This window comes from Periplaneta americana, chromosome 14 (genome assembly GCF_040183065.1).
Source record: "Periplaneta americana isolate PAMFEO1 chromosome 14, P.americana_PAMFEO1_priV1, whole genome shotgun sequence".
In the NCBI taxonomy this organism is placed as follows: domain Eukaryota; kingdom Metazoa; phylum Arthropoda; class Insecta; order Blattodea; family Blattidae; genus Periplaneta; species Periplaneta americana.
This window is the reverse complement of record NC_091130.1, coordinates 136,910,708-136,926,585: the sequence shown is the minus strand read 5'-3', so window position 1 is coordinate 136,926,585 and position 15,878 is coordinate 136,910,708. Positions and strand designations below refer to the sequence as shown.

At 32.9% G+C, this 15,878-nt stretch overlaps 1 protein-coding gene across 6 annotated transcripts in view; it reads left to right on the top strand.

The window, feature by feature from the left end:
• The window catches only part of LOC138713755 (inactive dipeptidyl peptidase 10-like), an 883,892-nt gene that overhangs the window by 148,424 nt on the left and 719,590 nt on the right, over window positions 1-15,878 (top strand). Inside the window, exon 1 of one of the 6 annotated variants that reach the window (XM_069846146.1) lies at window positions 14,937-15,095. The exons of the other annotated variants lie outside the window; for them this stretch is intronic. Coding sequence (XP_069702247.1) covers window positions 15,069-15,095 — 27 coding nt within the window. The 5' untranslated portion in view covers window positions 14,937-15,068. Of the gene's footprint in view, window positions 1-14,936; window positions 15,096-15,878 lie in introns of those variants that run through there. 6 annotated transcript variants of the gene reach the window in all.

Genomic DNA, 15,878 nt, shown 5'->3' with positions numbered 1-15,878 from the left:
CATATAAACATGGACTCTATTCTCAATATTTTCAGAGTTACACTAATTTGAAGTTTTTATTAAAATACCATTATTATTTAGTTTTAAGGGTAAAAGAATATTACAGATAAAGAATAAACTATTCAGGAGTATCATTTCTTTAATTAGCTAGTATTCAGAAACTAAAAATGTCTTGTGAATTCCATAGTTGCTTCGTACAGATTTTTTTTATCGATTTTTTACTACAAATTACATTTTCTTACGCACTTCTCACAACAATTGTTGCAAATCACGCCACTCTTGTAAATTCTTTAAGATTGTATAATAGGGTGCACAATTAAACTGTAAAGAATTAAGTTCCTAAAGTCGTGTGATTTTTTAACAATTGTTGTGATAAGTGTTTAAGGGGAGGCAGAGGTGAATATTTCAAAATCCACAAAATTTATCCGATTTCTTTGAAATTGATTATGGATACTAAGTATGTTATTAGTAATGGACATACCAAGTTTCAACTTTCTAAGTACAATAGTTCTGTAAATATTAATAATTTTATAAAACTTTATATCGTTTGATATATAATGCTCCATGCACCATATTGTAAGAAATTTTCAATATTTCGTTTTATTTATATGTTCAGAGAAGGTATATAAATAATGATAAGTATTAGTTTATTATGGGAATTATGTAGTAATACAGTTATCTTGGTTTTAATTTCAAACTTTTAAAGGGTACAAAATCAAAAACTAACATCGGAATATGAAAATAAAGGTAATAAAAAATGGAAAAAACAAATTTTCATTTTCCTTCAGTTTTGTTCGAAAATTTCACCTCTGCCTCCCCTTAAGAATGATATAATTTTTAGTTAAAAACTGAAAAACAAAATCTGTACTAGTCAATTAAAGAAAATGATACTTCTGAATAGTTCATTCTCTACTTGTAATATTCTTTTACCCTTAAAACTAAAGAAAAAGGTTATTTTACAAACAACTTCAAATTAGTGTAACTCTGAAAATATTGAGGTTAAGACAAATGTTTATATGACATTTTTTGTTCAGAATGTCTTTCGAAATAAGCTCCGTAAGTGATAGTAAGTCCTCGTGAATCGCCCTACATATTCAGCGCGTCTGGCCGCGAAACCAGGTGGCCCGGGTTCGAATCCCGGCCGGGGCAAGTTACCTGGTTGAGGTTTTTTCCGGGGTTTTCCCTCAACCCAATACGAGCAAATGCTGGGTAACTTTCGGTGCTGGACCCCGGACTCATTTCATCGGCATTATCACCTTCATTTCATTCGGACGCTAAATAACCTAGATGTTGATACAGCGTCGTAAAATAACCCAATAAAATAAAAAAAAAAAAAATATATGTATATATATATATACTAATTTTGTGATACTAACGTTTTGGTGCAAAAATAAGAATCAAATAAAAAAATTGCGTCTTTAATGTAGGTACATTTTTTTAGATTACAGGATGTTACATGTCATCATTTTTACCTCAAATGAATTTATACAAAATTTACAAACAAGCAATACAAATAAACAAAAAAAGAAATTAGCACGCTATAAGGATTGGTATAATTTCGTGATAGTACAAGTTTATTTTCGTGATAGTCCTTAAATTCAATAATTTTTAGGCATATTCTATCAAATTTAAAAATTCTTCAGCCATATTCATACCTACAGCCCAAACAATTAAAGTTCTTTCTGTATTTTGAAAGCCCTTGAGATATTTTGACCTAATAACATAATACACGTATTTCTTATTTTCTGAATCCAATGCCAAAGTTTTTTTTTTGTCAATTCCTGCTATTTATTATTGAAAATGGTATTTACAAGTATGATTTATTTTCCAAAACCTTCAAATGTTTTCAGGCCAAACCTATTATCTTGTATCTTAATTTAGAAATTGTTGGTAAACTATGAAGTATTCTAATATATTTTATGCCCGACCATGCCGAAATGTAGTAATTATACACCTGGTAGCAGTCCTTTAATGCATGTCATTAAAGTACACTTAATCATTGAAGTTCAGGTTTTCGATTATTCTAGGATATGCTATCGAAAGACGAGGGAAACGTCACGGAGGCTGGAAATCCAATACTGTCGCAGAAGGTTATGTTCTGTTACTATAATAATTAGCGTTAATTGTAAATAATATTCAAATAAATTCAATTTGTCATCTCGTTTTTCAGTTCTAAATCAATTTCCAGGTTATATCAAAATTAGTTCATGTTACATTACATCAAGGTCAATGACATTATTGTTCCTCGGAAAAAAAATCAATACTTTCGCGTCTGCGCACATCTCACAATTTAAGAGCTATGAACAAGGTCACTTCCGATCTTCTGTCAGATACAAATAAAATGAATACTTCTGAATAATTTCAAGTTAGTAATATGGTCGAGCATAAAAAGTCGTATGAAACTTGCTTATAATGGTAATTAAGACACTCATATGAAAATTATGAAACTCGCTTGCGCTCGTTTCATAAACGAACATACTCGCATCTTAATTACTATCATTATAGGCTCGTTGCATAATGTACTATAGTATATAGAATAATATAAAAATATGTAAAATAAAAATAAATACGCATATTTGAAATTGGTTCGTGTATTTCAAAGCCAGCAATTTTTCCCCTTCCTGTAGAAATAACTGAAAGTGAAACAGCAAGTTTTGGAAACAAACCATTCAATGTTGCACACCAGAACACTCCCCTGACTCTAGACTTCATTCCGAATATTCTGAGATCACAAGCGATAGGAGGAATATTAATGGAAACTGTTTGTAAAGGTGTGACAGCATGACGTGATACTCATATGTTTTAATGGAACACAAACATAACATTAACTAATTGAGGCCGTGCATTCACACGCACATTGATTTTTCGACAAGTTAAAAGCCTATCCACGTTAGGGGATGTGTGTGTTGTAACTCTGAGTTTATCTGGTTCAAGTTGCTTAATATATTCTATATAAGAGCTATTATGCTACGAGGGCTGTCCAGCAAGTAAGTTTCCCTGGGGCCGTTTACAGAAAAGAAACACAATTTCATGAAAAGATTTATTGGGGCAAATACGGTAATTGTTGTGCTATTTTTCAAAATATTCCCCACCGGAATTGAGAAATTTGTCATACCGTAGGTTAAACTTTCGTATCCCTGTGTCGTAGAAGTCTGCCGCCTGAGATCGGAACCAGAGTGTGACAGCCATCAGTATCCCTGTTGATCCCGCGGTATGACAAATATCTCAATTCCGGTGGAGAATATGTTGAAAAACAGCGCAAAAATTGCTGTATCTGTTCCAATAAATCTTTCCATGAAACTGTGGATTCTTTCTGTAAACGGCCACAGAGAAACTTACTTTCTGGACGCGCCTCGTACATATACGTGTTCTTATGAATGATGGGAAAGTAAAGCAGAACTAGTAACGATCATCATTTTAAAATCGAATGTAGGAAACAGAAAACGGATGTAGGTAAATTCTCATTTTTAAATAGAACTATAAATGATTGGAATGACCTACCTGCAGCGGCCTTTGAGGGCTGTCCTTCCTTAAGGAGATTCAAGAATAACTTAAAGAGTTGTGTATAAAGTGCAAATTAAAATTAAGATGACATTTAAAATTTAATTTCTTAAGATGACATGTATTTATTTAGCCCGACGAGTTACTCCCTTGGTTTGAATTGTAAATTATTTAAAAATAGCGTGTAAGGGGGCCTTAGACTAGAAATGTTTAGCTTAAATGTAGTTCTGTTTATAACTATGCATAAGGGTGTGTTCTATAGTATCAGTGAAATGTATACTAAAGTGTCAGTGAAATGCGTCATAGTGCCACTACAGGGAGTGAGATGAGAGTAAAGTGAAAGAATATTGAAACTTATGTAGGGCCTATACATATGTAGGTTGTATTGTAAAATTAGGTTATTTTAGGTTTATTATTACTTACTTACTTACTTACAAATGGCTTTTAAGGAACCCGAAGGTTCATTGCCGCCCTCACATATGCCCGCCATCAGTCCCTATCCTGTGCAAGATTAATCCAGTCTCTATCATCATATCCCACCTCCCTCAAATCCATTTTAATAGTATCCTCCCACCTACGTCTCGGCCTCCCTAAAGGTCTTTTTCCCTCCGGTCTCCCAACTAACACTCTATATGCATTTCTGGATTCGCCCATACGTGCTACATGCCCTGCCCATCTCAAACGTCTGGATTTAATGTTCCTAATTATGTCAGGTGGAGAATACAATGCGTGCAGTTCTGCGTTGTGTAACTTTCTCCATTCTCCTGTAACTTCATCCCGCTTAGCCCCAAATATTTTCCTAAGCACCTTATTCTCAAACACCCTTAACCTATGTTCCTCTCTCAGAGTGAGAGTCCAAGTTTCACAACCATACAGAACAACCGGTAATATAACTGTTTTATAAATTCTAACTTTCAGATTTTTGGACAGCAGGCTGGATGATAAGAGCTTCTCAACCGAATAATAACACGCATTTCCCATATTTATTCTGCGTTTAATTTCCTCCCGAGTGTCATTTATATTTGTTACTGTTGCTCCAAGATATTTGAATTTTTCCACCTCTTCGAAGGATAAATCTCCAATTTTTATATTTCCATTACGTACAATATTCTGGTCACGAGACATAATCATATACTTTGTCTTTTCGGGATTTACTTCCAAACCGATCGCTTTACTTGCTTCAAGTAAAATTCCCGTGTTTTACCCTAATCGTATGTGGATTTTCTCCTAACATATTCACGTCATCCGCATAGACAAGAAGCTGATGTAACCCGTTCAATTCCAAACCCTGCCTGTTATCCTGAACTTTCCTAATGGCATATTCTAAAGCGAAGTTAAAAAGTAAAGGTGATAGTGCATCTCCCTGCTTTAGCCCGCAGTGAATTGGAAAAGGATCAAATAGAAACTGACCTATACGGACTCTGCTGTATGTTTCACTGAGATACATTTTAATTAATCGAACTAGTTTCTTGGGAATACCAAATTCAATAAGAATATCATATAATACTTGCCTCTTAACCGAGTCATATGCCTTTTTGAAATCTATGAATAACTGATATACTGTACCCTTATACTCCCATTTTTTCTCCATTATCTGTCGAATACAAAAAATCTGATAAATAGTCGATCTATTACGCCGAAAACCGCACTGATGATCCCCAATAATTTCATCTACGTACGGAGTTAATCTTCTCAAAAGAATATTGGACAAAATTTTGTACGATTTCAACAAAAGTGATATTCCTCGAAAGTTACCACAGTTGGTTTTGTCCCCCTTTTTATTATCAATTGTAATTATATTGTTAAATTGTATTGTGTATTCTTATTGTATTGTGTATATAATTGTATCGTGTATTGCTTATCATTTTATTGTGTATTGTTTATATTGTGTATACCACTGCCACCGGGTGCTTGCCCACTTTCAGTGTAAATAAATACATACTCCAGAAAAAATCAGATATTGTAGCTAGACGTCCCACAAGATGAATAATCTTAGGATATACCATCGGTTACAGCTCATTAGCCAGGTAGATACTAGTAAGGATGAATTAAAGGCAGACAGAATTCAGATAATTAGATAAGAAAGACACTCACTTAGGCAGACAAGTGAGGAAGGAGTCAGACACACAGGGTTGGAGGGAGACTGGCTGAATTCAGAGAAGCAGCCAGTAGGATAGTAAAGGCAGCCATTCAGGCACGAAACCAGGTAGAGGCAGTCATTGATTTATTCATTATTTTCTTAAATCACTTATTTATTCACTTAGCCAGGACTATTTACTCATCAAGTTAATCAGTTATTAATTCAGCGACTCGGCAATTAATTCAATCTGTGTGTAATGTATTCATTCATTTATTCACTTATCTGTTATTTATTTGTTTCTTTATTTATCTATTTATATATCACTTCATATAATAAATATATATTAATTTCTTTGCTTAGAACAGAAAACAAGATCGTAACAGGTCACTCGGCTTAATATTTGCCGGGATGATCATTTATGATTATCATTATTATTATTATTATTATTATTATTATTATTATTATTATTATTATTATTATTATTATTATTATTTTATTTCATTAGTTATTTACTTATATATTTGTCTATATTTATTTATTTTCGTTTTGTTCATTTACGTTTCTTATTTACTCATTTATTTATTTATTTATTTATTTTGTTCGTTTGCTAATTTATTTAATTATTTATTTGCTTACTTATTTATTTATTTGTTTATTTATTTGTTTATTTATTTATTTGTTTATTTATTTATTTCTTTATTTATTTACTTAACTATTTATTTATATATGAAGACTCCACTACAAGAATGATGGATGTCACTTTCTTGTCGAAAATGAACCAAGACTGTCAATGCATAGCTTAAGACATATAGAATGTGCATACAGGGTTACTTGGCATTAACACTGATAGTCATTGTCCAGTAATGATCGGAAAATCACAGTTAAGCTTTGAGTGCTAAGCATTTTAAACTTTCAATTGCTTCTCCTGCAAAATGTATTCCAAATGACATCCATCATTCTTGCAGTGGACTCTTCATATCTATTTATTTATCTATTTACTTGTTTGCTTATTTATTTATTTGCCTACTAATTTACTTGCTTATTATTTATTTGTTATATATGTATTTATCTATTTATTTACCTATTTGCTTATTTATTCATGTATTTACTGTATTAATTTAGGACAGAAAACAAAACATTAACAGGCTACTCGGCCTAATACATGTCGGGATAATGATGATTAATTTATGTACCTATATATTTATTTATTTATCTATATTTATTTGTTCTTTGTATGTTTGCATCTTGTTTATTTCATTTGTTTACATTAAAATTTATCAATCTTCCTCACGAGTTCGTATAGCGCTGGCCTTTTATGCCCAAGGTTGCGGGTTCGATCCTGGGTCAGGTCGATGGCATTTAACTGCGCTTAAATGCGACAGGCTCATGTCAGTAGATTTACTGGCATGTAAAAGAACTCCTGCGGGACAAAATTCCGGCACATCCGGCGACGCTGATACAACCTCTGCAGTTGCGAGCGTCGTTAAATGAAACATAATATTAACGAGCTTCCTCAACTTGGTGAGGTTGCCAAAGACTAAGAATGTTAAACAGTAACATTTAAAATAACATTAAAATGTCTTACAAGAAATTTGTTTACAAGGAACTAAAATTTGCAGTAGATAATATTTCACTTTGTTTATTTCTATTTATTACTCCTTTGTTTTTTGTTTTTTTTTGTTTATTTATTTATTTACTTGTCTATTTACTTATTTATTTATTTGTCTATTTATTTATATATCTATTTATTTCTTTGCTTCATTATTTGCTTAGTTATTTACCTGCTTATTTATTTATTTATTTATTTATTTATTTATTTATTTATTTATTTATTTATTTATTTACTTATTTATTTATTTATTTATTTATTTATTTATTTATTTATTTATTTATTTATTTATTTATCTATTTGCTTATTTATTTATTTGCTTAGGACAAAAAATAATACCGTAACTTGTTACTCAGCCCAATACTTATCGGGATGATGATTATGAGGATTTATTTGCTTCTTTACTTACCTATTTATTTACTTTGTTAATTTCTATTTATTACTCGCTTCTTTGTTTTTTGTTTTATTTATTTATTTATTTACTTATGTATTTATTTGTTGTTTATTTATTTATTCATTTATTTATTTATTCATCCATTCATTCAATTATTTATTTATTTATTTATTTACTTATTTTATCAAACACTAAGTCAGCGAATTAGGCAGTCATTTTTCTGTTAGTGACTCAGATTATCTGTTAGACAGTCACAAGACAATATAAAAAAAACTATATTTACGAAGAGGTTAAGCCAATGGCTCAATACGTTTCCTACAAAAATGAATGTTTTGCGTGTTATGCAAAGTATACCTTGTCTATTTTATGAATATAAGCATGTGAAATAATTATTACAAACTTTAAAATAAATTTACAAAATAAAGTGCTCATAGTAGAAACAAAACAGTTTGCACATTAGAACTCTGACTGTAAGCACTTTATAAATAAATATTTAATTTTGAGCACGTGACAGACAATTTACCTTTAACGTTCAGTGTAATATTAAGTATTTTGTAGAAGACAGAAAATGTTATACGTACTCCTATATGTTTGTAATTGAATTTATTTGATCTTATCGATACCGCTTATGAATTTAAAATAAGAGGAAAATGCTTAAAGAATCTGTTTCAAGCGAAGAAGCCAAGACTAAAAATACCATGATAACCACCGCCGACAATTTTATTGGATTTGCATAAAACTTTCATCGAGCGATTGTCCGGGTCTCTCGGCAATTGGATTTGATTCCGTTGTGACTCTGCCGCAATCCCATAACAAGGGCTCGTCCTCCAAACCCCAGACCACATTTTCCATGGACTGCGTACGAAAAGGATTGGAGATTGTTAGACTGGCGTGTTAGGACACTTTTATCATCTTCTCAACATTGGGTGTGAAATAACCTTGAGGAATTAATTTAGTGAAATATATTGCAATAGTACATTAGGCAACGAGCCTATAATGGTAGTAATTAAGACGCGAATTTCATAATTTTCATACGAGCTACTTAATTGCTACCATTATAGGCAAGTTTCATAAGACTTTTTATGCTCGACCATATTTCTAACTTGAAATTATTCATAAGTATTCATGTTATTGTTATCTAAGTGAGGAGCGGAACTGACCTTGTGCAATAACCTATAATCTTTTAGCTGTAAGAAAAATCCTAGTGTAAACAATAGCACGTGACTGAAGTGAGGCTTCATTGGCCACTGTTTGGCGCCATAGATTCTCAGTAAGTGTTTCCGCCTACTGTTGTACATTCTGTTTCATGTTAAACATTTCCCGTTACTCGTCAAGTAGACCTAACCTCACTACTATGCATTCGTTTGCTTAGGAAACATTTATTTTATAATTACTGTAATTAAATTATTTTTAAGTCTTATGTCTTCACAATGGGCAGTTGAGGATGCAAAAGCCATACTTCAGTACCACGTGCTTACGTGAACAACTACGAGCTCAAGTGACGCCAGCTTGTTACAAGAACAGACTACCTCGGTATTACTGTTGGTATTCATCCGCGTTCATAGTACATAACAAAATATAAAAGTAGCTTTTCTTTTACATAGCGTTTTACATATGAGTAAAGTTAAATGTTTCATCGTATTTAACAACTAGAATTCAATGCTTTATTTTCAAATAATACAAGATTGTGGTTTCCTAATCAGAACTATATTTTCATGCGTCATGTGAGTGTTTCGACTGAGAGCCAATCACGGGTATGGCAGCAACGTGCTTATGTTTACATTAGGATTTTTCTTACAGCGAAAACAGTATACCTCGTAAATTGTGAGATGTGCGCAGACGCGAAAGTATTGATTTTTTCCGAGAAACAGATGTCGACGACCTTGATATAATCTAGAGAGTAAAAGAAACATTAATCTTGTATAACCGTGAAATTGAATTATAATTGAAAAACGAGATGGCAAATTGAATTTATTTGAAAATAATTACAATTAACACTAATTATTATAGTGACAGAACTGACTTTATGTCAAATATAGGTTACTTATTGTGCAATTGGTGAAATCAATACTTGCGCTTTCATATGGTGCTTTCTGATTGGCGGAACACCTGCACTTTAATGAATAGGTGTACTTTAATGAGGTCCATTAAAGGGCTGGTACAAAGATGTATAATTACTACATTTAGGCATGGTCGAGCATAAAAGAAATTATATTTGATCTCGTCTAGCTAGCATTATTTATTTGTTTGAAATTGAGCGGGTTACATCAGCTGCTTGTTTATGCGGATGACGGGAATATGTTAGGAGAACATCCACAAACTATTAGACAAAAAACGGAAAATTTACTTGAAGTAAATAGAGAGATAGGTTGTTTGGAAGTAAATCACGAAAATACAAACTATATGATTATGTCTCCTAACCAGAACACAGTACGAAATGACGATATAAAACTTGGAAATATATCCGTTGAAGAGGTAGAAAAATTCAAACATCTTGAAGCAGTAGTAACAAATATAAATTATATTCGAGGGGAAATTAAACGCAGAATAAATATGGGAAATGCCTGTTATTATTATTCCGTTGAGAAGCTTTTGTCTTCCAGTCTGCTCTCAAAACAGCTGACATTTAGAATTTATAGAACAGTTATGTATGATTGTGGAACTTGGACTCTCACTTTGCGAGAGAAACAGAGATTAAGGGTGTTTGAGAATAAGGTGCTTAAGAAAATATCTGGGGCTAAGAGGGATGAAGTTACAGGAGAATGGAGAAAGTTGCACAACGCAGAACTGCACACATTGTATTCTTCACCTGGTATAATTAGGAACATTAAATCCAGATGTTTGAGATGGGCAGGACATGTAGCACGTGTGGGTGAATCCAGAAATGCATATAGAGAGTTAGTTGGGAGGCCGAAGGGAAAAAGACCTTTGGAGAGGCCGAGACGTAGATGTTAGGATAATATTAAAATAGATTTGAGGGAGCTGGGATATGATTCTAGGGACTGGATTAATCTTTGTCTGGATAGGGACCGATGGCGGGCTTATGTGAGGGCGGCAATGAACCTCCGGGTTCTCTAAAAACCATTTGTAAATAGGTAATCGCAGTCTGTATTCGAAAAATTATTGCAGATTGCTTACGCAATTCCAGTGTCTCTTACAAGAATTTTTCTTAGGCATTAACCTTGACTCCTGATCGCGTGTGTTAGTGCTTCCCTTCATTTAACGTAACAGAACAAATACTGTAACCGCAGTGCCCGCAGTCAGCATATTGTATCACACAAGTAAAGACGTAAAAATTCCAATAGTAAAATAAAGGAACGAAGTTCTTTGAGACAGTCGAGTTTGGTGACAATGTATTTTCTACAGATTGAAGTACATTATTTTGTTTCTACAGGGTCCGGCAATGAACGTTTCCCAGTTTCAAAATACCATAACTATTGTATTGTTTAAAGAATTTACAAACCATGAGCACTGTTAGACACACGTTATAGTCTTGGATTTACAGATATTACCTTATTTTTAATTATATACTTAAGATGCCCATCTTTAGCGTCAATACATTATTGTAATATGTACACTAGTAATTATCTCTGCAAATGTCAGGCGTACCAATAGCAATTTCCTCACGAATTGAATTTTTGAGACTCTTGATATTAGGGAGTCTACGAGCTTATACCTTAGCCTTCAGAAATCCCCACAAAAAGAAGTCTGGTTCAGTGAGGTCTGGGAATTCGGAGAGTCATTAACTGCCGCCGAATCTGGAGAGGTCATACCACAGTCTAATATATAGTCACGAAGCTCAATACGTAGTAAATACGCAACCATAAATAGTTGCTAACCACTAGGATCGCTACTATCGCCTCATCATAGACAATACGAAATAGTACCTGCACAGTCTATTGTTCCTAGTACCCTCATAAACTCAAGCTTCGTGACTGTATATACTAGACTGTGGTCATACGTTAAATATTTTCAGGTGTCCGTGCTGTTTTCAACGAACACGAGTTTTGTTTTGAACAGATACTAGCTCAACCACCGACTGATATTTCTTTTTTGGGTGATGGTGCAATTTCACATTGTCGATTATCGCCAAATATCCGCCGAAACTCGTGCTGTACAGCCACAATTCACTTGCTTGATGAAAAATGTTCTACTCAGAAAATGCGCTGCTGCAAAGGCCAGCGTTCCACGGCTAACTAAATCCAAGGCCATGCTAGACCCAATCACAATGATCAAAGCCTTAAAGCCTTAAATGATGAATGTATATAAAATAAAATAAAACAAAACCATCAGTCCTTCAGTAAGGGTAACCACAAGGATCCAGAAAACAAATACATATATAAAAGTTTACAGTGAAACAATTCTGGACTGGAATGCTTTACCTGCAGACTTACTTTAAAAATAGGCTTAAGGACTTTACTAATAGACGGTAGTATATCATGCGCACTATTTAAAGGGTATAATTGATATTTTGTTATTGAAGTATTATATCAGTGAAGAAGTGTGTTGTGTCAGTGAAGTGTGTTGTGTTAGTGAAGTGTGTTTCTGTCAGTGAAGCTTTATAATTTATAGTGGCAGTGCAAAGTATTTGAACAGCGAAATGTTTTTCAAGTGTTAGTGAAATCAGGATAGAATCAGTGAAATGAGTCGTAGTTCCAGTGCAGTGAGTGAGTTGGCAGCGAAATGAGTGTAGTGCTGAAAGTTACTTGTGCACGTATGAACATATCATACTCGTGAGTTTTAGTTCGAACTTAGGGTTAAAATGCAAATTAGATTTACTTTAAATGTTATTTTAAGTGAACGTGCTTCATTTAATTTAGGACGCCCCTGTTGTTATTATTATTATTATTATTATTATTATTATTATTATTATTATTATTAATTGTATTTTTTGTTAATTGTGTTTAATATTAAATTGTCATTATTGAGTGTAATTAGTTACCACTGCCACCGGGTATATACCCTTTTGCAGTGTGAATTAATACATACACACATACAAAATACATACAATAAATTTCAAAAGAAAATTAAAGTGTATCATAGTACTTGAAATAGAGATGAAATTGCAAGATTTTCTCAACGTAGTAAAATGTGAATTCCTTTGATTTTAAAGGTTATAGGTGTATTTGGAGATGGTACGATAAACTCCAAAAAGAAGTCCGTGTACTGACCAACTAGACATGATGTTACACTGCTTGCTAAAATAAGGAATGGAAGGTTCATAGGTGATTGTCTTTTCATCATCAGTAAGTTTTGCAATGGTAAAGAATTATAATGTTTATCTAAAATGTAATATTGCTCCTGTGTTCTTTTTTCTATCAATGACAACAATATCTTCTCGTCTTGTTGAATCATCTTCCGAGATACAATGCACTTCTTCGTGGACTTCTAATCCTTGTTGTCTTAGGATGTCAATTACCAACTTAAAATGGAAAACGTTAATTGCCAGATCCTGTACTTTACTATTAAAATCACGGTCATAAATTTTTTAAGTTTTAATGTCATATTTTCCAGAAATTTAAAGTCAATTTATAGGTCATTTTTCTGTGATTTTTAGGTTATTAAGGGGAGAGGATGGTATTTTTTGGTGAAAAATGAGTAGATTTTCGAAAAAAAAAATTCTTTAAAATACTCTGTGATATGTGGGGAATACATAGCATAACATTTTGTGGGTATTTGTGCCCTTATCGGAAGTTGAGTCCCCATTTTTAAACTTCCTGCGTTATGGATTTTTAAATCACTCGCCCACTTTTATTGTTGTTTCCGGTAAATTAAATTTTCAAATTTTTTTTCTTTAAAATACCCTTTTATATTTGTGGAATGCATTGCATCACATTTTGTGGATATTTGTGCCCTTATCTGATGTTGAGACTTCATTTTTAAACTTCCTGCACTATGAATTTTTAAATCACACGCCCGCTTTTGTCGGTTTCCAGTAACTTCATTTTTTCTGCTACATTGCCAGACAAAAAAGGATATAATTTCTGAACTATTAAAGCTACATGCATGAAATTTATAACACTTTAGACTATTAGGAAACCATTCTTTGTAAAAGAATTTTGTTAATTGAGTTCATTTTAAAAATACGTCCGTTTGCTTGCAAGAAAGGAAATTAGAAAATTATTATTAAATTTTAATTGTTTATTTTACAAACGTAGGCAGGCAGGCAGGCAGGCAGGCAGGCAGGGAGGCGAATTTTATGTCATCTAGCGATTTACAGCTATAGACAACGTCAGAGTATATATATATATATATATATATATATATATATATATATATATATATAAAATACATGGCTACTACAGTGTTAATAATTGTAAAACTAAAAAAATAAATACACAATCACCAGATAATCACAAAAACAGGTTAAAAGTTTTAAAAGAAATAGTATAAAATGAGGTTAAAATGTACAGATTTGTCACTTACATGAGGTTAAAACAAAGAGTATCTAAAACGTAATATTGCTAAAATCATTGACGCTGTAGATTGGATTTGCCATCAGTGTCCTTCTCACCATCCTTCTGAAAGTAAAATATGACGTGTTTCTTATATGCAATGGTGAAGAATTATAATGTTTATAAGATATGGAAATAAAACTATTGCTTGTAGTACTATATTTGTACTTGGTAGAATATATGTCAAGTCTGGAACGGGTAGAATAATTATGAATGGATGGCTAATATCAGAATTCTGTTACAGACAGTTTTTAGAACATACTTTTCCAAATACAATGCAAAAAACTGTCTGAATCTATCTTTAAAAACGGTTTAGATATATCGGTTTTAGTACAATCCTGCATTGGGTATATTTTTTTCAAATTTGGGCCCCCAAATAATTTTTTTTTCGAAATATTTTTATTTGTTTGAGTTGCCACAGCTATGAGCTCTCTACATACAAAAAAAAAATAATATTTTACACCAAGTAGGAAAAATGTTTTAAAAAATACCATCCTCTCTCCTTAACTTACGATCCTTACTCATCAGTAATAATACCCGAGCTTCAATACCACACGGTAGAAGAGGTGTAACAAAGCAAGAAACTGACATTGTGTCCTCGTGGTATTGTGTAAGTTTGTTTTGGATGAATAATTTATATGGCTATTTCCCTTGATGCACGTATCCTTCCTATAGCTCACGTGTTCTCGTGAGCGTCTTGCAGCGACTAGCACTATATATTAATCAGGTTGCGTGTACAACGGCCATGCTGATAGGAATAATACTAGCCATGAATGAGTTTGCGCAGTAACCGACTTATACTATAGCAGACCTATACCACGTAGCTTTTTATTGGCATTTATTGGTTTCAGGAAAGGGAAATGAGGTTTATAAGTTGTACGAGTTCATAAGAGTTAGTTGTGGTCGGTGGTGCTGCCGAGGGCGATGTGCGACCGTGTGTTGTGATAGTGGTAATCGTTGTTGAATTGCTTGTGTACTCTGGTGTGAACTCCAAGAGTTGGAACATGTGCTGAGGTTTACACACAAAACATGAGCGAAATATCCGATGAGGAAGACGTAAGTTTTCAACTGGATAACAATTATTTACACTACTAGAGAAAATAAACGCACTGCTTTGTAATAAAAACATGCATAATAATAATCAAACGAAACGTGTATAGCAGTCTATAAAACTGAACAAATACCGGGCAATATAATTACTGTTTCACACTGAATTTATTTAGGTTCCTTTTAACATGCTTCAAATATAGTCTCTTGCCATTTCAACAGTACGTTGCCAAATTCTTGGAAGACAGCGGACTCCATCTACAGCAGTATTTCTGGATATCTCTCTCACTGCTCAATTTGAAGCTCTTCGGATGTCAACTCTTGATTGAAAGCAAATGCCTCGCTTCTACCCAACTTGCAATAGTTCAGTATGGTAGAACTTGTCCCCAATAGGCTTCTTGTAATGCCTTAAAGCAGTGTTTCTCAAACTTTGTTGAAGTGGGGACCACTTTTTTAAGTCAGAACAGTTCTGCGGACCACCTTACTCTTGTTCCCTTCGAAAGCAAATTTATCATTTTTGTGGCATATTTTAATATCAGTATACCTTTATTTTAAAATAGAATGAATTAATTAAAATTAATTTAATTCAATTAATTATCTATACTAATAATAAGTCTGTAGCCGAAATTTTTCTGATAATTTTCGATTTTCCAAAAATAATTGGTCCTAACATATATAATTAACCACCCTGAAACCGAAAATCGCTTTTTTGAAATTTTTGTTTGTATGTTTGTCTGTCTGGATGTTTGTTACCTTTTCACGCGATAATGGCTGAACCGATTTATATGAAAA